Here is a 25,482-nt window from a genome sequence, read left to right as displayed (position 1 = left end):
TTAACCTTTAAAATAAAATTTACAATTATATTTTGTTTGTTCAATTTTTCCTAATTACTTAATGACTAGATTGCCCGAATTATGTACATCGACTCAATATTTATTTTTGAAGATAATTTTTTAAATATAACTTGTAGTTTATCGATATTAATAACTTTTATCCTCTGCATAAAAACAAAATATGAAGTATAACAAGAATCTCATAATAAGCAGTAAGGTCCAAACCATGTGTCATAAAAATTTATAACCAACAACCAAGTTAGCTTACAAATGAAATATATTTCTATGTTTTTCAGAAACAGTAAACTGTAGAAAGTATATCAAAGCCACCTCGTCTCTACATGGGCTAAACTGTGATTGACGTTTCAATTTTGTTTTCGACTTTTACGTACCGTAATCGATACCTATTGGTCCAAGAGCCATTTTATAGAATGACGAAAGTCTGGCTCTTGGGTTATAAATACAAACTGCCGAGGGTATTAAATGTTTTGAAAGGCACGGTCACTTTTACCGTCAGTCGTCAGTTGTCAGAATATCTCCACTTTCAGTCTTCAGAGTTATTGAGACATTTTTCCATTTAAAATCTTTTAATCATTTTGCTAAATAGTTTATGACCTAGGTACTTTATGACTGAAAAGTAACGAGCACTTCATAGGAACCATTTCTGATTGATCAAGATGGTCTTTATACTTTATGTGGGTATAATATAGATGTTAGAGTAATGCAAAAAGTAACTATGTAATAATATTATAATATGATCTACATATTTTACAAAAGTATATTGTAAGTATCTACAATCTACATACTTGTAAAGCAGGTACTTAATTCACTAGAGGGAGTTAGAACCTAAGTTCAACCTTTCAAGCGGAGGAATTCTGGCCGACTGATGTGGTCTACCGAAGGTTCCGGGGGAGACTCCGGAATGAAGCGAGCGTGTCGTCTACTACACTTTATCACGATAACATCGTGATAAAGTGTAGTTATTAAGTGTATGTATGTTAGTCATTAATGTATATATTGTATGGGCCTATGTAGCCTGATATAAATAAATACTTAAATTAAATTAAGTTACCATAAAGTATAATCAACATTTTATATCTTCTCTCCATCCATACTTTACTAATATTATAAATGCGAAAGTGTGTCTGTGTTTCTGTCTGTTACCTCTTCACGCCAAAACTGCTGAACCGATTTGGCTAAAATTTGGTAAGGAGGTACTTTTGAGTTCCGGGAATAGACATAGGGTGCTTTTTATCCCGGAAAAATGTGAAACGAATTTTGGCGCAACGGAGTTGCGGGCGACATAATCCTATCAACCTTTGCAGCTCACTATACAAGCTGTGGACTGCTGTTTTGTATTAGTAAGTAATATTAGTATTAAAAGGAATAGAAATTAACAAAGGAAATTGAGATCAAGACAAAATATTGGGATTTTTATTACTTGCATAGTGCCAACTTAAAGCTTAGGCCAAAAAACCTACGCGACCAGGCGACTGCGAAGCGGAGCATCAAGTTGTCAAATGTGTGTTTTGTATACAAAAAACACATTGATAACTTGACACCGCGCTCCGCTTCGCAGTCGCCTGGTCGCGTAGGTTTGGCCTAAGCTTTAGCTCAAAAATCAATGAAGTTCAATCATAGGTCCAATTGAAAACAATCTGAGTGGGTATATAAAAATTTATTGTTCAGACGAAATAAAACAATATTTTTATTAACCTACATACGATATTTCGCGCAGACTAGAACAAAGAGTTTGTAATGAACCAATAAATTAGGCGTTACGTAATAAAAGGTTCTCGTAACACATTCCAAAATAATAAGGCTTCAGTCTTGAAACGAGCGGGGCAGGAGTGGGACAGTGTATAGATTTATATGGATAGGCCTTGAAAGCCGGTCGCCGCGCAGCATATTGTACGGCTTATCCATAAAAATCTATACATTGTCACGCATCGCTGCCGCTCCCGCCCCGCTGCCTGCTGATTTCGAGACGGAAGCCTGAAGCCTTTCCGTATCCTAATTTGCTGTTAAATCAACAACAATTTCGTCCCTCGTCTCCAAAAGGCATATATCTACAAAACTAGTTATTTCCCTATGATTGTCAAAATTATTGAACTCATCTTCAAGACCGTAGACCCTAATTTTCCTTATATCGTAGGCCCAGGTGCCCCCAAACCAATCACAGATTGGATCAAAATCATCTCCAGTAGCCGTGATGGTAAAATTCTGGGAATTTGCCTGAAAATTTAGTGTCATGTTGTCTGTTATGTATAGACTTCCATTGGCTCCAAAGGTTTCGTTGAAACTTTCTAATGCTATGATTATTGAGAAACTGGAAAGCCATCGCGTTTGTTCGACTGAATCTCTCGTATCCTGAAAAATAAATATTATGTTATAATGTTTTTTTTTTAATTATGCATAATGAAATTAAAGTGATACTTAAATAAAAGCATGTTGAAAATTATGTTTGGTATGAGACAGTTATAATATTTTCGTTTAAAATTCGTATTAAAAATTAAAAACAGAATGAACTTTAATGACAAAAATATGCTTGTATTTGATGACATCAAAAGGTTAATTTTGAAAAGTCCATTTCATCGTAAATGACGTAGGAAAGACGTTATAATAATATATTTTATTTTTGAAGTTGGTTGATTGAGGTTCTGTGTACTCTAGACTCTAGGCCAATTTCTGATCAATAACTTTTTAATAAAATCGGCCAAGTGCGAGTCGACCTCGCCCACGAAGGGTTCCGTACCATTATAGATTGAAAGTAGGAAAAAATGTGTTTTTTGTAAGGGGGCTTCCTCTTAAATATTTATTTTATTTAAATTTTATTATTAATTATTAAAGTACGATTAATACAATCAAGGATGTTGTGAAAATGTCAAGTGCCTAGCTGTTGCCATTATTGATTACGAGCAAAAATGGCCAAAAAACAACGTTTGTTGTATCTATGGGAGCCCAATTAATATTAATTTTACTTTGTTTTTAGTCTTTGTTGTTATAACAGAAATACACAATCTGTAAAAAATTCAGAAGTCAAGCTATAGCGGTTCTTGAGATACAGCCTGGAGACAGACAGACGGACAGACATCGAAGTCTCTGTAATAGGGTCCCGTAACCCGTTTTTACTCTTTGGGTATGAAACCCTAAAAATGAAGTACAAACATAATATTAATATTATTACTAACTCTTATGCAATGCGTTATTATTGTTGTTAGATAATTAAAATCATTAAAACAAAAAACATTTACGAGGTATTGCATTACCTGTTGAATAGCTACAACGGAGCCTCCTCGTATAAGAGTAAGGAAGTCAGATTCGGTAGTAGTAAGAGTAACTACTTCTCCTTCCGCAGCAGTCAGCTTCATTCCACTCCAAAACTCATACCAAGTGCCAGGAGGCATCCAAACGTGGACATGACTTTGGCTTGGCTCCAAATTGGGGACTATAAGTAGGTCATCGCCTACACTAAATTGAGTACTCAGGTCTTGAAGAATCTCAGATTCAGGAAACTGATAAAACATCGGTCGTAGCAAAGGACCTTTCTGCAGAATAGTATAGAAGTGTGGTAGGAAGCTTATTCTGTCGTTTAGCGCTTTAAGTATCAATGCTTTGTGGGTTCCGGTAAATGCTAATGGATGCCTGGGGTTGGATTTCGAGTGTATCTTTATCATGGGAAAATACGTTTCTGCCATGTACCATTTTACGCATAGGCTTGCATGAGTCTCTATATCGAATGCTTCAGTGTCGCCACAAACCGGCGTAGACCAAAACCAGTGACCTGATATTCCACCTAAAGCAGCTTCGACTAGTTCTTTCCTGAGATTAGTCCAGGATATATCAATCTTTTGTCTATTAATTCCTATTTGTCCCTGCATCCGTTGGCTGCTCGACCAAATCATTGATTCGTTGAAAAGTTCTCTGAATACATTTACGAAATTATTTCCATAGTTCTGGTGCTCGAAAAGATAGGATTTATTGCTAGTTGAATGAACTAAATTCCATTGCGGAGTCTTGTTGAATGCTAATTGAAAATCCTAGAATAGAAAATTTCATTTCGTTATTTTGATTGAAAGAAAGGGTTTTTTAGTACATCATTTAAAATAATATTTTAACTTATTGTTTTGAATGAAAGGGATTAAATGCATATATATGTCGCAGGGAAAAGAAGATATCAGGGATATCCCGAAATCCCTAGGGATATCACGAAATCGCGGTAGATACCGAATATTCTTGTTTCTTACGTCTTCTTACTAAACAAATCTAGTGATATGTCATTTCACTAAACTAAATCTAGTGAAATGTCAGAAAAGCGGATACCGCCGAATAAAAATCGAGCTACGCATTTCTCTCGCTCGCTCTAATACCCTATCACTATCTTATGGGGGCGACTAACCCTAAATTGACGATTTTATAATTCATTTTTATACTTGAAAATAAGCCCCGAATTGTTTCATTTTGTAGACATAGATACTACATTATATTTCCGAGAATCAGACCTAGCAAAAACACGATATCTTAAAATTTTCTCGATCACAAAGATGCATCTAATTTTCACGAATTTTTCATATATTGCCATAACCGTGCATTAAACTAAGTTAATATTTTAACACATTGTATAAAATTCTATCATTGAGGAACTGACCTAGCGGCTTTTTAAATGTTACATATTTATCGAGTTATTAGGAAAAAAATAATTTTCTTATTATTTAAATGAATCCGCGTCGTCCTTTTTCACCTGGCATATGAAAGACGGGCGTGAGTTTGAAGAGAGAAGGACGATTTTTTGCGTTAGTCGCCCTCTTAACGCGAATGGGGCATTATCAGTGTGAAGGGATCTTATTATAGGTAATGAGTTATTAATATCCCCATAATATACATTTAACAGGCTATCGAACCATGCAAGTAACATGCGCGTAAGTCTGGAAAATATTAAAAAATGTTGAAACTCGAGAGTCGTAAAAGGTGATATTTAGAAAATCGCATTCAAACTTAACGTACACCTAATAATTTAACGACTAAAATCACACGAGTCGCGCCAGCTCGAGCGACGCATTTGTTTCACTCCCACTAGTGCCCGTGTGGGCATAAGCGAGCTGAGCGAGCGAGAGAAATGCGTAGCTCGATTTTTATTCGGCGATATCCGCTTTTCTGACATTTCACTAGATTTAGTTTAGTGAAATGACATATCACTAGATTTGTTTAGTAAGAAGACGTAAGGAACAAGAATATTCGGTATCTACCGCGATTTCGTGATATCCCTAGGGATTTCGGGATATCCCTGATATCTTCTTTTCCCTGCGACATATATAAGAGTTTGAAATAAAGTGATCCAAAATATTATTACTTTGCTAAAATAAGGCAGTCCAGTTTCATTCAAGACTTTCTCTGATTCATCGTAAGGCCAATTGTTCTCTAATATAATCCCATCAGGGGTAACCTCAAATGGCCATAGGTCTTCCATGAAGTAATGAGATGCATCTTCGTAGTTCGGGTATATTACTTCTTCATTATCAACTACTCCTTTATATATATCCAAAGTTTCACTGTCACGTAGTATGATGTTTTTAAAATTAGGTAAAATACCACATGTTGTGCTATTTACGTCATTATTTTCTTCTTCTATATCTTGTTGCATCTCTGTTTCTGTAGTGTTTTCTGTTTCATTGCTATTTTGAAGTTCACCATGGTATCGAATCTGTAGGAATATAATTCAAAATTATAAAACACAATTATAAAACACTTATCTACTACTACTTAAGAGTCCGGGTGACCTCGCAGTTCTCATACAAACGTAATACCAAGATAATTTCCCATACGATAATATTTACCATATTTGAGTTATTATTCAGCAGTTACCTAGGTTCCTGTACAAAGATTCACTGCAAAATATTTACACATCAAAAATATGGACGATTACAATTTATTATGTAAATATTGTAATCGTTCATATTTTTGGTATGTCATGTAAATATTTTATTAAATAATTTATTGTACGTATGTTGTTAATTACTAATAATTGTTATTATGTTGAAAACTATAGGTACTAGACTGACTTGTCTTTGAAATGACGTGCCCCACCACTTCACTATAGTGTACTCGGCGAAACATGGCCGTAGCGGTCATTGACTCCCTGTAAAAAACCTTGTAATTTTCTATATAAAGCCGCGATTGACAACATCTGACACTTCGTTGTCAATCGCGGTTTATATAGAAAATGACAAGTTTTTGATAGGGAGTCAATGACCGCTACCGCCATGTATCGCCGAGTACAGTCATAGTAAAAGAAGGGGAAGTAAGTTATCTTCATACAAAGGCACCACGCGCGGCTTGTATGTGTGCGCCATAGTATCAATGCGTCGCCCCGTACGGCACACAACAAAATCTCGGCGGTACCCACGAAGCTAAACTGGCCGAGATTTTGTTGTGTGCCGTACGTTGCGACGCATTAATACTATGGCGCACACATACAAGCCGCGCGCGGCGCCTTTGTATGAAGATAACTTACTTCCCCTCTTTTTACTATGGTACAGTATAGTTGATATTAATTAATTTGAAAAATGTTATACTGTGAATACGAGAGAGCGGCGCGTCATTTTAAGTTAGACAAGCCCTTCTAATACGATTCAACGCTACTGTGAAGCAATATTTGTTCTAGTATACATAAAGGCTGCATAATATTTGCTTTCGTACAAGAAACTTACTTTTATTTTATACGTTTTGCTTCCGAACTTGTTATAAAAGTGCGAAGAAACTTATAAACCGAGATAGAGATGAAAAAGGCACGCTCTCAAAGTGATCCGAACTTTACACTTGTTTTGATCAAAGCCGAGAAATGCGAGAGTATTCCGTAATTTTTTTTTGTGATTTTTTTAATTTCCTTCTCATTGCAGTGTATAAAATGAAGATGCGTATATAGTTTTTCATTTATTCATATTAGTGTAAATAATTGGTCTTTTCTCCTCTATTATACTTATTATAATATTTATTATTTATAGTCTGTCAAGAAAGTGAAGAAATTAAAAGTGGCAACATCGTAGTGTCATCCCTTTTTTAACCGACTTTCAAGGTTAGGTTTAGGAGAAGGTTATATATATTATTCGGCTGTGGATATTTTTTTTATTTTTATTTTTGTATGTTCAACCACTACTCCGCCGTTTGTGAACCGATTTTCAAAATTTTTGTTTTGTTATTTTAGGTTTTACTCCAATTTGGTCCCATTTTCACAAAAGTGGTGATCTGATGATGAGATCTATGAGTAATCGAGGGAACTCCTCAAAATTTATATGGAAACATATGGTGATTTTGGTTTTATGAGAAGCATCCTAAGCATATGCTACCAAAACGTAAGATTTTGCACCAAGGTATACTATGGTTCCGAAGATACTAAGAGAACTCCGGACTCCTTATAGATACAAGTTTGGGGGTTTAGGCGTTGTTTTAAGAACTGAAAGCATATGCTACTATGCAAATTACATTCATCATCATCATCATCATCATCATCCTCATCACTACCATGTCAGGGTCACCAATGTCACAACTCACATGGTTGTATATGGATACAATATACACACAACACCATAAAATATCATCAGTCATCACGTTATGTCCTTATTTATTTGGTACATTTCAAAGCGATTTTAATACAAAAAGATATACATTTTTCGTCAAAATTTTAACCTCTTATAACCACCCTTTTTGAATATACCAATCGATAGGGGGCACCAAGGGGAGCAAAAAAGCTCAGATAAACTTTTCTCAAAAATGACCCTCGTTAGTACGGAGAAAATACTTTAAAAAATTGGACGAAAAAATTCAACCTCTTATAACCACCCCTTTTGAATACACCAATCGATAGGGGGGGAGTAAGAAAGCTCAAATAAACTTTTCTCAAAAATCAACCCCCGGCCAGATACAGGCCGATATACGAACCTCGTTAGTATGGCGAAAATACTTAAAAACATTTTGACGACAAAAATACAACCCCCTATGACCACCCCTTTTTATTATACCAATCGATAGGAGGCGCCAAGGGAAGCAAAAAAGCTCAGATAAACTTTTCTCAAAAATCAACCCCTGTCGAATGACAGGCCGAAATTTGGCTAAGGTTTAGAAACCTACGTCAATTAAATCTTCAGATAAGATCATCTGTTTTCTGATGTTTATTAAGTATTTTTAAGGCATCTCAAGGCTGTGATGAGTGGGTCTTACTTAACTACTTAGCCACGGATACTGAAGGGGGGGGGGGGGGGGGCAGCCCCCCCCCCCTAAGGCGGGGGCTCGGGGGGCGCGGCCCCCCGCCAAAACAAAAACAAACACATCCAGAAAGTCCAAAAGTAGGTTAGGTTAGGTTGGAACTTAGATCACAACACCCAGAAATAGGAGCCCCGCGCAGCGGGGCTCCGTCGACTTTCTTTTGTAGTAGTTTGTCAAATAAATTGGGGTAGGTTTGTAAACATTTACCAAGATTAAGATAATATTAAGGGGTTGAAGTATTTTCGCCATACTAACGAGGGTCACATTTCGGCCTGTCATTCGACAGGGGTTGATTTTTGAGAAAAGTTTATCTGAGTTTTTTTGCTTCCCTTAGCGCTCCCTATCGATTGGTATAATAAAAAGGGGTGATCATAGGGGGTTGTATTTTTGTCGTCAAAATTTTTCGTCAGTCTTTTTCCCATAGTGCCCCGTTTCCTTCAGGCCAACCGAACAAAAAAAAATACAATTTTGCCGTTGCGTTCTTTGACGCATTCAATTATTGAATGCGCCAATACGAAAGTTGAATGAAAGAAGATGACGAAAATTGAAGATGAAAGTGCACAGTGTGGACATACATAGCTAATCTACATCGTAATAGGTATAAGAAATACAATCGCAATTAGTATAAAAAATACTTTGTTTATACGGTTTATATTTACACGATTTTGATACATATACAGATCGAATTCCTATGCAATTTATAGGTACAATAATTGCTTAGCGGCTAGCACGTGTTTACTGTTCACTTCGATTTTTTTAAATGTATTGTTTAAAATTATCTACCTGATATTTGTGAGCACGACGTCTGACTCTTAACAAATTGTAATAACAATTAAGATACGTAGAATATTAAATATACTTACGCGATGGTTAGTAGGTAACTAAAAAGAGTGAAATTATTATTTTTTACAAAAAATTAAAACCGACTTCCAAGGTAAAAACAATAATAACATCCTTATAATATGAACTAAAAAGTATTAAATAATTTTTCCTATCTAATAGTGCCTTTTTCCGAATTCGGCTAAACCTCAACTATTTCTGTACTCAATCTTCATAATTTTGAAGTCGGTGCCAGTTCCAAAAGTTTCAAATATTCTGTCAGAGAACTAAATATTCAGCTATCTGGTACCTACTTCAAAATTAAAAAGTGGCAATATCGTAGTGTCATCCCTTTCAAATCAATCTAAGAATTATTTTATTTTTTTCTTTCTTGACAGACTATAAATAATAAATATTATAATAAGTATAATAGAGGAGAAAAGACCAATTATGTAGACTAATATGAATAAATGAAAAAGCGAGTCTGTATGTCCGTTATTTTTTAAACGCTGAACCAATTAGGTAAGTAGACACTTTAAGTTCGGGAAAAGGAACTAGACACAAGTATAGTTCCTTTTCCCGAACTTAAAGTGTACTAATTTGTTGCAGATAAAATAATCTGTATAGTTCCTGTCCAATAAACGAATTGCTGTACATCAAACTACACCCTTTTTTTAGACAACACCTTTTTTTTCAGACTATACCTACTTGTAAGCATTTGTAAGTAATAATATTGATTAAGTATATTTAAAGTACAAATTGTATCAACAGTATCATATTTCGCGTAGGATTATCTTGGCCATTCAGTTCAGAAATAATTGGCCAGGTGAAATCCTATCTCACATGGATGAATGGTGAAACACAAAAGACCTTCGCTATTATGTGAAGGTTATATAGAAAGTTCTGATATCTGTTACTTACCCTTAATAGGTAATTTATATTATTATATCAGACATATAAGATACGAGCTTTTGCCCGCGGCTTCGCTCGCGTTAAGAAGGATTATTATATACAAACTTTCATCCCCTATTTTAACCCCTTGGAGTTGGAATTGATGAAAATCCTTTCTTAGCGGATGCCTACGTCATAACATGTACCTGCATGTATATATATATATATATATATATATATATATATATATATATATATATATATATATATATATATATATATATATATATATATATATATATAGAATCTATGGGACCATCTTGTATTCTATATTGTTCTCACTGCACTCTGAAAGAAAATTGACTATACATTGTAGAATAATTTTAGTGTTTTGTTGTTTAAATAATCGGCCAAGTGCGAGTCGGACTCAACACGAAGGGTACCGGTATAGAGCGAAAGTAGACAAAACATTTGTGTTTTTACTTATTTACTTTATTTTAATTTTATATTTTAATTTTATATTTAAGTACTTTATTTTAATTTTATTACTAATTATTACATTTCAAATATAACTAGGGATTTTGTAAAAAATTCAAGTGCCTTGCTGTTACCATTATTAATTACGAGAAAAAAAAAGACCAAAAAAATCACGTTTCTTGTATGGGAGCCCCCCTTAAATATCAACTTTTTTTAATATACAGGTTGTGTATATCTGTTGCCATTATAGCGGCAACAGATATACACAATCTGTGAACATTTCAGAAGTCTAACTTAGACAGACAGACGGACAGACAACGAAGTCTTAGTAATAGGGTCCCGTATTTATCGTTTTGATACGGAACCCTAAAAATTAACGAAAAACTGACAGATTTCTATCTAATTAAATAAATAGCATAGAATAAAGAACGTGTAACTAACTACGTTAAACCTTACTTAAGTCCCAAGGGCCAAGAGCGTATATTTGCTGATTAAAGTTGCCTACTAGTCTGGATCTAGATTTGCGGCTTCTTGGCCACGTGTAACGTTAAGTATGGCCAGTTCAAACTGTAATTGTAATTTAAACGCCACAATAAACCGGACAAAGTTTGTTTGCATCGGATACTGCATGAACTCCAAAACTTATGTAGTACTTAGTAATCTGTGCCAGAACTACTGGACCGATATTATACAATTTAGCAAAAATGTAGAGTAAGCCGCGGAGATCATTATGTTTTTTTATTTTTATTTTATTAAATAAGGGGGCAAACGAGCAAACGGGTCACCTGATGGTAAGCAACTACCGTCGCCCATGGACACTCGCAACATCAGAAGAGCTGCAGGTGCGTTGCCGGCCTTTTAAGAGGGAATACGCTCTTTTCTTGAAGGTTTGCAGGTCGTATCGGTCCGGAAATACTGCTGGTGACAGTTCATTCCAGAGTTTTACAGTGCGCGGCAGAAAGTTACGCGAAAAACCCAATGTGGAAGACTTTTTAATTCACCGCAGTAGAAGGCATTAAAAAGTACGTGGGAGAGCTATGCTTCGGCACGAATGGGCCGGCTCGACCGAAGAAATACCACGTTCTCACACGTGAAACAGCGCTTGCGCTGTGTTTCGCCGAGTGAGTGAGTTTACCGGGAGGCCCAATCCCCTACACTATTCCCTTCCCTACCCTCCCCTATTCCCTTTCCTTCCCATCCCTACCCTCCCCTATTACCCTATTCCCTCTTAAAAGGCTGGCAACGCACCTGCAGCTCTTCTGATGCTGCGAGTGTCCATGGGCGACGGAAGTTGCTTTCCATCAGGTGACCCGTTTGCTCGTATGCCCCCTTATTTCATAAAAAAAAAGTATTTGAACTAAGTTATAACACGTGTTATTTGATTTATCTATACAAATAAACATCAATTTTCAATTTTGTTAGTCTCACTAAAAGTGAAGAACAGCTGAACCGATTTGGCTGATTAGTCTTATAGAAATATTCATAGAAGTCCAGGAGTCTAATATTAGGATAGAAGTGATACGAAGATCACCGGCTCATCTGGTATTTTATACAATAAACTTACATAAGGAGAAATGTGTGGTATAAATCGCTTGTTGCTTCTTCTGACCAGGTTGGCTCCATCCTCGAAGTCTGTGTTCGTGATATTGTCTCTACACTGATTGCTGTCGAAGACCAGTGGTCCATGGCCACAAATGCTCTCGTACGGCAAACTTTCAGCAGCTGCCTTGGCTAGGAAACTGGTAAGATCTTCCTCTGGTAACTCACTGAAAGTGTCCGCGAAAAATTGTATAAATAATGTTGTCTAAAAATGCTTTAACAATTAGGGCCTGTTCACCACTTCCTGATAAGTGCCGGATAGGCTATCCACAACTTAACTTGACAGAGTATGGAGCATTTGTTAAATAAGTTGTGGATAATTATATTATCCGGCACCTTATCAGGAAGTAGTGAAACAGGCCTTTAGCACGAATCACTTCAACTGATATAATTTATGCTATTTTTGACCGACTTCCAAAAAGGAGGAGGTAATACGTTCGGCTGTATGTACCTTTTTTTTTAATGTATGTTCAACGATTACTCAGCCGTTTGTGGTCCGATTTACAAAATTCTTTTTGTGTTGTATAGGGTTTGACTCGAATTTGGTACCATGTTCATAAAAGTGGTGACCTGATGATGGGATCCATGAGTAATCGAGGGAACTCCTCAAAATTTATATGATGAAAACATATAGTGATTTCGATTTTTTCTGAAGTGTTTCAAGCATATACTACCAAAAAGTAAGATTTTGCACCAGGATGTACCCTGGTTCCGAAGGTACCCAACAGAACTTTTGACTCCTTATAGATACAAGTTCGAGGATTTTGGCTTTATTTAAACTACTCCAAGCAAAAGCCCATGAATCCTACATTATTTCTGCTGAACATAGGCTACATTTTATTTTCGAAAAAATTGGGTTTCGTAAGATATTTGGGTTTTTCGGACGCCAGGTGTAAAATCAACCAGAAAAGTTACTTATTTTGCGTACGCTGCCGAAACTATAAAAGATAGAACCATAAAATGTTCTAAGTAATTGTAGATCTTATAAATATCTACAAAAAAGTTCGCGACTCACTATACTTATCTATGTCGAGTGAGGCACAATAACCATTTTTTTATTTAAAAATTTATTTTGGACTACATTTAAACGCGTTTATTTTACTTATGATATTAATTAGGGTTGTTGAGGAAGTGATTATGAGGAAGAGGAGGAGGAAGAGGAATTGTCACGCGCAAATTTAGAGGATGCGGATGAGGAAGAGGATATTTTTTGGGGAAGAGGATGCGGATGAGGAAGCGGATGAGGAAGCGGATGAGGAATGGGATGATAGGAAATTAAAAAATACTAGCGGACCCAAAACAAAAGCCTTTGTCCAGTCTGTACCTACATAATAACTAGGTACATACATCACACAAAAAAATAATTAAAAGGGCATTTTCCAGTGGACCAAACTATGAATCTAAACCATTCTCAAAACACACACAATAAAGAATCATCAAAATCGGCCCAGCAGTTAATTAAGAGGATACACCAGGGGCGAGAGAAATTGAAAATAAGTTTTTGAAAATGTATTGCTGTCTCACCAATCTCAAGTCTTTCACCGCAGAGCGCGATAGAGACAACACGACAAAAGTTCTAATAAAAGAACAGAAAATCATCGAATCGTTGTCCGCTGATTCCTTCTCCAAAACTTAACCGATTTAAGTACTTTTTTCATTAAGAATTAAAGCAAGGCTTGAGCTGTGTTCCTATGTTTTATTTTTTTTTTGTATTTTTTAGCCAGTTTTGTTTTCTGGGTGTTTGAACACAGAGGAAAATCTGGCCATTTTTTTGGGTTTTTGGACGTTCTTATCTATTTTAATAATAAAATTATGAAAAAAAAAAGAAAACATAGGGACATGCTACTAGAGGCCATAGATATTCAGGAAAAAAATCATAACTCTACCGGAATTATCCAGGGAGGAAACAGGGGACAACGTTTGTATGGAAAAACGGCGGTGTGGACTCCTCTTAAGGAGGAGCTCAGTAACACACACAACACACGCACACAAAAAGAATCGGCCAAGTGCAAGTCGGACTCGCGCACGAAGGGTTCCGTACCGTTAAAGAGAAAAAATAGGCCAAAAAATTGTGTTTTTGTATGGGAGCCCCCCTTAGTTTTTTATTTTATTTTAATATTATTATTAATCATTAAAGTACACATACAATTAAGGACTTTGTGAAAATTTCAAGTGCGTACCTGTTGCCATGATTGATTACGAGCAAAAAAAAGCCAAAAAAATCATCCCGTTTTTACCCTTTGGGTACGGAACCCTAAAAGGATGAGTGAATGATACACTTCTCGCGCTTTGGCGTGTGCGTTGCCATGATTGGATACGCGACGTGCAGTGAAATTCCTCATAAATTCCTCTTAAATTTTGAGGAAGCGATAGCGGAAGAGGATTTTTTAATTCTTATTTATGAGGATGCGGTAACGGTTGCGGAACCCAAAATATTGCGGAACTTCCTCATTATGAGGAAGCGGAAGAGGAATCCTCAGCAACCCTAATATTAATCCTTATAAAAATAAATTATTTCATCACTAAGTACAGTTTATGTAAATAACATTTAGTCTTTGAATGATTAAAATTGGACGTTTAGTTTTGAAATTATGGCGAAATTAAAATATAACGATAGTGGGCGTCACCAATCGGGGGTGCGCGTGCGGGAGGAAGACAATATATGTGCAGTGTGCACTATATGCATCCCTTCGGATAATGACTGCGTCCGCGTCGTCGATGTCAGTGTTGGAGTCTGTGAATTGACCTGGGAATCATTTTGCTGACCGAGTCTTTCCTGGGTAGGCTTTTTGCTGCCGTAACCGACATCCACGCGGGCGGAGCCGCGGGCGACCGCTAGTAATAATATGTACAACTCTAAGACAACAAGCTATAAGTAAAGTGGTCCCATAGGTAACTAAAAAGGGTAAAATTATTATTTTTTAACAAAAAATTAAAACCGACTTCCGAGGTAAAAACAGAAGTAATATTCTTAAAAATAATCTAAAAATAATCAAATAATTCTTATTCCTTGTTATAGTGCCGTCTTCACACTTCGCCTAAACCTCAACTATTTCTGTACTCAATCTTAATGCTTTCGAAGTCGGTACCATCTTACCTTAGCGTAAGTTCTATGCCAAGGATCTCAGAACTTTTCCGGGCTGGTAGTAGTAGAAATAGTTGAGGTTTAGGCAAAGTGTAAAGACGGCACTATAATAAGGAATAAGAATTATTTGATTATTTTTAGATTATTTTTAAGAATATTACTTCTGTTTTTACCTCGGAAGTCGGTTTTAATTTTTTGTTAAAAAATAATAATTGTGTATGACCTTATGTATTTCAGCCGTACGGCGTACCAATTACCTTAATATTTTGTCGTAAACTAATAAATAAAAAAATTGGTTTTTAAACTATAATAATGTTTATTTATTACATAAAATAACAGTAGTAAAATTGGAAAATTGCCAACTGCCTCTCAACGTTCATAGATTTTTTTATTCATACCACCGTTAAAGTAAGCACTTTAAATACGCGAGACTCTTTATAAATTAACCAGCCCTTAGCAATAGTTCGTCAAACTGAAGGGTTGTTTGTCTCTTAATGCAGAAAATTAAGATCTTCTCAAGTTTTAGAATAATAAATTTTGTTTACTATGGGACTTCTATAAGATATTCTCAAGTGTCATATTAAACCTAGACGAAGTGCAAAATCATAGACTTATTTGTATACTGTGCAAAATAATCATAGTGCAAAAAAAATCTTTACATAATAATATTATAATAATAACTCCCACACCGGTTTCGGTGACGGTGGACGGTGGTGGTGGTTTCATTGAAACCAGGCCAGTTACGCAGGAGTAATTTTATAGTGCCCAAATGTGTGCGCAGTGCACAAGAGCACTCTCTTCATTCCTTTTACTATCATAAGTCATAACCCAGTGGGACGGAAGACCGACACGACTGGCGAGAGATCAGGCGCAGAACCGACTTTTTACATGCCCATTCCGACGCATGGAACATCTTGTCAGACAATCAGGTGATAAGCCTGCATTGTCCTAACTAAACTTGGAAATAACATGTTTCTAACGCGGAAATCGAACCCACAACCACCGAGTCAAGAGCCACGCTCTTAACTACTGGACCACGGAGGCGTCCCAATCTTTACATACCTACTTATACAAGATAGGTATGTAAATTATGTTTAACAAATCTACTACATATATTTTTGCAAATCAAAAATTATTTCTCTGATGTATGGTATACAGATATTATTTATTTTGTTTATTTAGTACAATTTGTTACTCACTTGCAGACATGAGCGCCGAGCATCCAATACTCCAACTTGTTACTGCCACCGATGATCTTCATGACATCCTGCATGACGTCCCTCGGTTTCGGTCCCACGAATAGGTGGAATGTGAACCCCAAGTTAGTGATACTCCTCACCACTATTCTGTTCTCCCCGTGAACCGAGATCTCCGTCGGGTCATCACTCTCTATCAAAAGCCCGTGATACCGCCCCTCAACTCGCGCGAAAATGAGAGGAACGCCCGCCACGCCCTTATCATTGTTATACAAAACTTTGGTAACGTTTACCCTCAGAGGTATTTCACCCAAGCCATACATCGACTCGTTCGTCAATATAAACGAGGTCTCCCAGATATTTTGGGAGGCTATAAGCGGGCCGCGCGCCATGTTGAATATCGTTCCTCTTGTGGAATTTACGACGATACCCATTTCTGGTGTTGACACCTCGTAAACATATTCCTTTTGGTCCAATCTATTGCCGGTAAAGGACCGCTTTGTTGGGTCGTAGATGTGTAGCACGATATGCGTGTCCGATCTCTCATCGATCGACAGTTTGATGTTGGGTAGACTGTCTTGGAAGTTGTATGGTACTGTGGAAACTCGGGGATAGATTCGGACGTCCTCGTGCCATGGCTGGGCGCTGATGTAGGAGAATCTCGAGGGTACGCGGTGGAAGCAGTAGTGGCTGCTCAGGTCGTAACAGCACTGGGAGTGGCATTCCTCCTGAGGCACGTTGCCAATGCCACAGGGTATTCTGTTCTCACGGGGTATTAAACAAGTTCCGACGGAGTACGCGTCGGGCGGCATGTCAAAAGTTGTGAAGAAGTAAAAGTTGTAGATTAACAGCGGTATCGCGACTGCGGAGATGATCATAGCCAGCACCACTTTGAGCGGTCTGTTCAGCAGTATGTGTTCGTACCATGGTATTTCTGAAATATGTTTGAATTTGAACCAAAAATAATGAAAGGAGCAGAAATGCTCAAAATACACTTTGAGTCTCTGGGGCCTTATAGTACATGATAGATGTAATGCTAAGTATTCACATACAGTTTTACTCGATCGAGAAATCACGTAGAGTAAAAACCACGGCTTGGGCTTTCGTCCACACATTCAGTATTACTCGATAGTTTTACTCCAAATCGAGTAAAAATTATCGTGCTCGACGGTTTGCGTCGAGTTTCGAAGGAAATTACATTTATTTAATTCCATCGAGCCGGCTCGATGTGAGACTTCGAGTTGTGAGTTTTGCGGTCCACACGAAAATTTTTACTCGATTTAGACTTTGGAGTAAAACTATCGAGTAATATACCGATAGTGAGTAGGTACTCTATATTTTATAATATGGTGTAGAATTTTTAAACGAATTTTGACATTTTATATGCAGTATCGGCAGTTATTAGGTCAGAAACTGTATTTCGTGTCAGCTATCTGTAAAAAGTGTACTATGTTTATACGTGGGAGAGCCATGCTTCGGCACGAATGGGCCGGCTCGACCGGATAAATACCACGTTCTCACAGAAAACCGGCGTGAAACAGCGCTTGCGCTGTGTTTCGCCGAGTGAGTGAGTTTACCGGAGGCCCAATCCTCTAACCCCTACCCTATTCCCTTCCATACCCTCAACTATTCCCTTCCCTTCCCTACCTTCCCCTATTACCCTATTCCCTCTTAAAAGGTCGGCAACGCACTTGCAGCTCTTCTGATGCTGCGAGTGTCCATGGGAGACGGAAGTTGCTTTCCATCAGGTGACCCGTTTGCTCGTTTGCCCCCTTATTTCATAAAAAAAAAAAATACGTGGTCTATACTCACTCAAACTTGTAAACTGAAACTTTGCGTCCGTTTCGTCCAAGTTTTCGTCCGAATTAGTTACATGTGGTATCATTTCCTTACTTTTTGTGATCGCCCTAAATAGAAATTTGAAAACTATAAAAATACATAAATTACGAAATATGTGTTACTTATAATATAAAATTAATTGGAACTTAATGTAATGTTTCTTAGTAAAATTTTGTATATTTACAACAATAAACTGCTTTCCTACCAAAGTAGGCACTAAAAGCTAAACGGTAAAATAGATTTGTATCAATTATTACCAATTTTATTATACCTAGCATGCAAAACTGCACAATTTAATGACGTATAAATTATTAACCCTAAAACAAACAAACACATTAACATTAGACCGAAGTTGTGTTTGTTTCCAATTCAATCTTCTGGAAATAGTCATAAGGCCTTAAATCGAAATACAAGGATAAATATCGCACACACAATACCATAATAATTATTAATTATATTATTATTTATCAAAATTGTAATTAAAGCGAGTATTATTATTATTAATCGTCTACACATTTAAAATACACAAAACTAAAACGTTGGTTAGTATAAAATACTTGCTATCTAGTACCTACGAAATAAAATCTTTTATAAAGCCACATGGATGTATGTATAATAGTTTAGATGTATTTATTCACTTTATATTCACTCACCATTTTCTGTCAAATTCTTCATGAAACTAAAGTTAAGTTATCAAGTTTTTGAGTGCGGTCTTTAGTCTATGACTACATAGAATAAACTTTGGCAATAAGTAATGTTCCTTAGCAGAGCTATTTATCGTTAATTTTCTGAGAAAAACATCGTGATACATGACTTTCTGAGGATTCATCAATTTAATTTTTCGCTTCGGTGAGTAGCCCAATTTTCGATATTTCACTATGAGTATTTGAACCGTAATCGCAATGAACTGAACATTGAGGGTAATGCGGCCACAATGACCCATGAATCATGATGGACCAAGATGAGCGATTACGAATACCTGGAACCGAGTTTTTTTTCATCCAGCTCCATGTTTAAATGAGTTTTTATGACTTTCAAGTAAAAATCAGTAGATTTAGCAAAAAGTTGTAGATTTGAATAAACAATTTTTAGTTTGTATATAAATATTATTTAAGATCAATCAGGATCGATAAAAAAATGTGTCCTTATTTGGGTATAATCGAGAATCGGCCATCATCCATTTTACATACCCGAAAAAACGTTTTTGGTAAAACACCGTTTGTCAGGTCAGTTAGTAACTTTATAAAACACTGTTCGTCCGCGACTTCTTCTTTTCTAGCTATTCGTCCCACTGGGACGAAATTGTATGGGACGAAAGACTCAACTTCTCTTGATGACGACGAATTCCCATAATCGACTGCATCTGCGCATATACTACAGATAGCTTCACAATAATTGTTTTAATCATGGTTATATCTACAATGGTTTGGTATTTTTTTTGTAGTAGCGTCAATGCTCAAAGCTATAAATACTTAAAATACTACTAATTCAAACGCGCAATGAAAAAATACACTAACGTTCTTAACTTAAAAATTTTGTTAACGTTTATATAAAAATGATATAAAACGGTATATAAACGGCCTACAGTAAAATATTCATGGATTATTAATTAAGAGCACGTGCATATATTTTCATTAATATGTTATAGAGAAGTACTAGACGACTTTAAATAAACATTTACTAAACATGTTTCCAATATTATATCCTTACATTTTAAACACTTACCTTGCCTCAATTTTACATTCACATCAGCACAGAAAACAATTCACAACAAAAGAAAGTAATTGGAAATTCACGAAATACGAAATTATAATTGTTTGTGATTGCAACAACAAAGGGTATTCTGTGGTAATCAGAAATATTGACCGCAATCATGAAGATAATTGATAAAGATAAGATTACGTTCCATTTGACGTGATTCAAAGGAAGCGATTAAAAACATAATTAGCTATGCATCGGCACAAACAGGACGGCTTGGCCTTGGAAGACGATCTTCATATCTGCCATAAAATAACATCATACTGTTATTTTAGGTCAGATTTAGCATATCTATACTAGAAATTCTACAGAAGAATTGATAAGTTAGTATTTCTATTCTCGCATACTGTATAGTTATCCGTCGTGCATTTTCATGAAAGAGGATTAAAAGATCCACGTCAAAGACTTACTTTGGACCCAAAAAACCTGCAATGCCAAATTTTTACGTAAAAATGTGTGGGACTGCTTGTATACAATTATTTCATATTTTACTTTTCCTTTGATAGTTGGTTACGTAGAAAAAAGTATATTTTTGTGTACAGTAGAAAAGTTAACTAACAACAATTTTATACAGATTTCAAATATTAAATAAAATTTTTAAAGCATGAAAAACTAAAATACAGTTAAAGTGTTTCATATAAAAATAACATAAGAGCGTGAAATATTAAAATAATTTTCTAAAACGGACTATGTTTGTGGCCCTTCAACGTTTTTGCATTCATTTCATTAACTTAATGCATGCTAATGAATTTTATTATAGTCTTTATTTGAATAGTTAAACTCTGCTATGACCAGGTTTTCTAAAAAATACTAAGTATTTTGTTTGTTATAACTTATAAGGAAAATATGTTATTTTTTTGTTTTAATTTTATCAAACATCACTTCCTGCACGTTAAGAGGGCCAGCAGGAATACTGGCCATCTTTACCTTATGACCTCTTTTCCCTTTTTAGACAATTAAAATAATATTTATTATTTTCCCTAACATGGTAAAAATTTTATGTATTATACAGTGTGTAACAAAAATAAGTGATAATACTTTAGGGCAGGGTTTCTCAATCTTTCGGCTCCACGAACCCCTGTTAAAATTCCCGGGTGACAGCGAACCCCTTACCAACTAATACAATTGACTGTTGAAGCAAATAAGGTTTTTATTTGAATAAAATGTAACACGTACATAGCGCCAAAAGAAATGTCTTTCTAATATTTAATGTGATGGGTGTGCTCGTTTCTTGTCGCAAATGGATTCAATGTTAGAAGTAATTTTGGACAATTTTAACCTTAATTCTGACTCGGTATTAAATCGATTTCTCTATCTAGTTTTTATTATGACGGTGTGAAAACCCACTCTCACATAAGTATGTTGTAGCAAACGGTAAAAGGAAATTCACCGCTTTGCGTGGGAGTTCGAAATACTCTGCCTGTCTAGCTACCCACCATTACGTAAATCTTGTCGCGAACCCCCTGCCGTCGAATGGCGAATCCCTAGGGGTTCGCGTACCCCAGTTTGAGAAACCCTGCTTTAGGGTGTGTACATGCTCCTTGTAGAGAGTTCACTTTTGTATGGGCAAGGGCCCGACCGTCACGAGTTTCCCCATACCAAAGTGAAAAAAAAATTGGTCTTTTAGCGCTGCTACTTTCACAGTCAACTCTCTACAAAGAACACGTACACACCCTTAAGTATTATCACTTACTTTTGTTACATCCTGTATAACTGTTAAAAAAATTTTTTGCACGAACGGAGGTTTGGCTCTTTTTGCTCTTTATCAATAACGGCAACAGGTAGGCACTTGAAATTTTCACCAAGGCCTTAATTATATTTGTACTTTAATAATTAATAACAATATTAAAATAAAATAAAAAAATTAAGGGGGGCTCCCATACAAAAATCACAATTGTTGGCCTATTTTTGCTATGTAGCGGTACGAAACTCTTCGTGCGCGAGTCCGACTCGCACTTGGCCGGGTTTAATCCGAATTTGGTACCATGTTCATAAAAAAGGTGACTTCATTATATAATATCCATAAGTTATTGAGGGAATTCCTCGCTATTTATACTAAAACCGCATATTTATCTGGATGATATTGTGATTTCGATTTATAATCTGAACTCTGAAGTATTTCAAATGGAAAATTATAGTGATTTTGAATAAATAATGAAGTATTACCAAGTAAATTTTACCAAAAAGTAAGATTTTGCACCAAGATATTATTATACCATGGTTCGAAGGTGGTGAACAGAACTCCAACCTCCTTGAATATACATGTTTGGGGGTTTCGGTGTTGTTTTAAGAACTGAAAGCATTAAATGCTACTAAGCATATTAAATTATTCGTCATCATCATCACTTTCCTCAAACCACGCATCATCGTATTTTGAACCTATTTAGCACTTTTCATAGTCTTTTAGGTTGAGACAGATACCTTTGATCAATACACTGTCGTTAGATGAGTGATTTTGCGAAAATCCTTTTACTATTTTAAAATAATATTATACAGTGTGTAACAAAAATAAGTGATAATACTTTAGGGTGTGTACGTGTTCCTTGTAGAGAGTTCACTGTGAAAGTAGCAGCACTGAAAGACGATTTTTTTTTTCACTTTTGTATGGGCAAGGGCCCGAGCGTCACGAGTTTCCCCATACAAAAGTGAAAAAAAATTTTGGTCTTTCAGCGCTGCTACTTTCACAGTGAACTCTCTACAAGGAACACGTACACACCCTAAAGTATTATCACTTATTTTTGTTACACCCTGTATAATTGGTACTTAGCGTACCAAGGTAGAAATTTGGTAAAGGGATCCAAGTAATCGAAGGAACTCCTCATAATTTAAATAGAAACATGCCGATTTTGCTTTTGCATAAAGTATTCCAGGCATAATATTATGTTACCAAAAGTAAAATTTTGCACCAAGATTTACTATGGTCCGAAGGTGCTGAACAAAACTCAGAACTCTTTATAGATACAAGTTTATCCAAAGTCAAAAATACAATAAAAAAATAAAGATGTTTTTCTTTACTCAAAAAAAATCTATGGAAGTCTGTTTGCAGATGAGCTTAAAAATATCTCCATTTTGTCAGCTATCCAAAAATGTATAACATTATAGGGTAATAGTAGTTTTCATAAAAAAACTTAGATGATAGCCTCCCCGGGCATTGTAATATAGTTATATATATAATAATAGTTAGTTCTAAAAATGAAACAAAACCATGTAAACAGTAAATATTTATTAATTATTGTTTTTATTACATATCATGTTCTAGATGTCCGCCGCTGTTTTGGACACAAATTCTCATTCTTTTTCTTAAAGCAAGTCGAATCTATAATCGAATCCCACCTATCATCGAGACGTGGGAGAGCCATGCTTCGGCACGAATGGGCCGGCTTGATCGGAGAAATACCACGTTCTCACAGAAAACCGGCATGAAACAGCGCTTGCGCTGTGTTTCGCCGAGTGAGTGAGTTTACCGGAGGCCCAATCCCCTACCCTATTCCCTTATGCTTATAATTTCCCATCCCTACCCTCCCCTATTACCCTATTCCCTCTTAAAAGGCCGCCAACGCACCTGCAGCTGTTCTGATGCTGCGTGTGTCCATGGGCGACGGAAGTTGCTTTCCATCCGGTGACCCGTTTGCTCGTTAGCCCCCTTATTTCATAAAAAAAATATATTATATTATGTATTAATATGGCAAGTTGAAACCCGACTTAAATACGCGAATTTGACTTACGCGCCAATCGCTCGGTTCCACCTATCGCGTAAGTCCGGGATATTACTGAACCATACTTACTCATGAGAACAAACAACATAACTATTTTGTAAGTCCCTGGGGTGACTGGTTATGTATACAGTTGTTAAAGGTTGTTCGGACCGAAGGTTTCAATGACCTTAATATGCGTACTGATATTGAGATATTAATGAAATGAGTTTGAGGGAACGATCTTTGATTTACATATCAAAGTTAATGTTAAAGCGTTTGCCTCGTTATTAGTTAAAAGGTCATAATATGATGATTATGGGTGATTCGTACGCCTATACATTACGAATCACCCATAATCATCATATTATATATTAAACACGCGAGCGAAAAACTTTTGATCCCTTTTGACGAAAAATGCTGAAACGTAGGTGAATGAAATTTTGCACAGTTATAGTTTATATTAGGAGTGCATCGAATTAATATAATTTTGAAATTATGCTTTTATCATACATTTTTTAAACAAATAAAACATATTACACACATGACACACTAAAATGTGCACACTACCATCTTTTTGAATGACAAGCCTATACATACGAATTACACTCTTTTTATGGTTGAAGTCTATTGTCAAATTAAAAATGGATTGTTGTTTTTTTATTAAACCTGAAATAGTCAATACTTTAAACGAGGAGCCAAAAGAAGATGATAATTAAATTTAAGGACCATTGGGCGATCTCTAGTATTATTAAAGCTATAGGGAAACTAATATTATAAATGCGAAAGTGTCTGTATATCCGTCTGTCTTTATGGTACATGTTTGCGCCTACGTCTGGATCAATCTTGGTAAAATTTATATGAAAATCCTTTCAGTTGGGAAAGGACGAGCGGCCGTAATTTTTATAGCAAGTAGACAATGTGCAGATAACCTTTTTTTTTTTGAGGAGGAGAAATGCATTACGCATCCCCCGCCCCCTCGGGAGAAGGGACAGGGGTATGTCGGTCTCCCTCCACAGAGGTCTACCGACTAAAACCCCCCATGACTTCGTCAACGCTACACGTGAAGGAGCGGAATCGCAATGCATTCAACCGCGACCTCCACAGTGCTTGCCGCTTCCGGCACCTCTTCGGCTGCATCAGCCTTTGCCGCCGCCTGTCTGCATCGAGAGGCTCTCCGGGCATCGGGGGTCAAGCCTTTCTCCTCGGGGGGTACAGATACCCACTACAAACGCATTTTATCGCAACGCAGTTGTGGTCAATATTTAGTACAATATAAATTATTAGTTTTAAAAAGAAAATTAAGTAGGTTTAATTTTTGATGTAATAAATTAAGTCTACTATCTTGAAGCCGACTCCACCCAGTCTGGTTAAAGGTAATCGTGGTTGATCATCACTTAACCCACCAATCCCCAAGCCGGCTGCCGCATAGCAATTGAAAATCTATAGTGTCTGCGCTTTGTACGATCTGCCAAATTGGCATTACGAGACCGAAAAGTATTCGTATCTTTCCTTTCGCAATGACGCACCGAGACTCTTTAGATCTCGTACGAGTGGCTTCCTTAAAACCTTAATATTTTTCTGAAAACTGACTGATTTCCTGTTTTATTTATATGAAACGATAAACAATGAATGTATCTTGTAGTATGTGACCCCGCCCGGAGATAGCAGTAAAAATGATTGAGAAAAACTCAAAAGTAATTTACGAGAACTTAAGGGCCTCGTAATTGTACAATTTAACAAAAATAAATTACGAGTTCATTTGGATCTCGTAATTTACATTTTGGTTAAATATCGATAATCAATAGTGATGGGAAATTAAACAATTCAAAAATATCGATAGTATTTATTGAAAAAAGGTAGCGAG

The 25,482-nt window shown here is 36.2% G+C and overlaps 1 protein-coding gene across 2 annotated transcripts; it reads right to left on the bottom strand.

Annotated features, from left to right (window-relative positions):
• Positions 1-1,691: 1,691 nt before the first annotated feature.
• LOC121734290 (maltase-glucoamylase, intestinal-like) lies at positions 1,692-19,996 on the bottom strand. 2 transcript variants are annotated; one of them, XM_042124814.1, is made up of 7 exons: positions 19,891-19,996; positions 18,139-18,252; positions 16,330-17,260; positions 12,011-12,212; positions 5,351-5,701; positions 3,270-4,040; positions 1,692-2,370 (listed from the first exon to the last, which is right to left on the bottom strand). In XM_042124814.1, exons 2-7 carry the CDS (start codon positions 18,209-18,211, stop codon positions 2,014-2,016), a joined length of 2,685 nt encoding a protein of 894 aa, XP_041980748.1. In that variant the 5' UTR covers positions 18,212-18,252; positions 19,891-19,996; the 3' UTR covers positions 1,692-2,013. The 2 variants fall into 2 exon arrangements, with proteins under 2 accessions (XP_041980748.1, XP_041980747.1); XM_042124813.1 differs by having other exon boundaries at positions 18,139-18,233.
• Between the last annotated feature and the right edge of the window lie 5,486 nt (positions 19,997-25,482).

Source organism: Aricia agestis, chromosome 15 (assembly GCF_905147365.1).
Source record: "Aricia agestis chromosome 15, ilAriAges1.1, whole genome shotgun sequence".
Lineage (NCBI taxonomy): Eukaryota > Metazoa > Arthropoda > Insecta > Lepidoptera > Lycaenidae > Aricia > Aricia agestis.
This window is presented reverse-complemented; position numbering and strand designations above follow the sequence as displayed.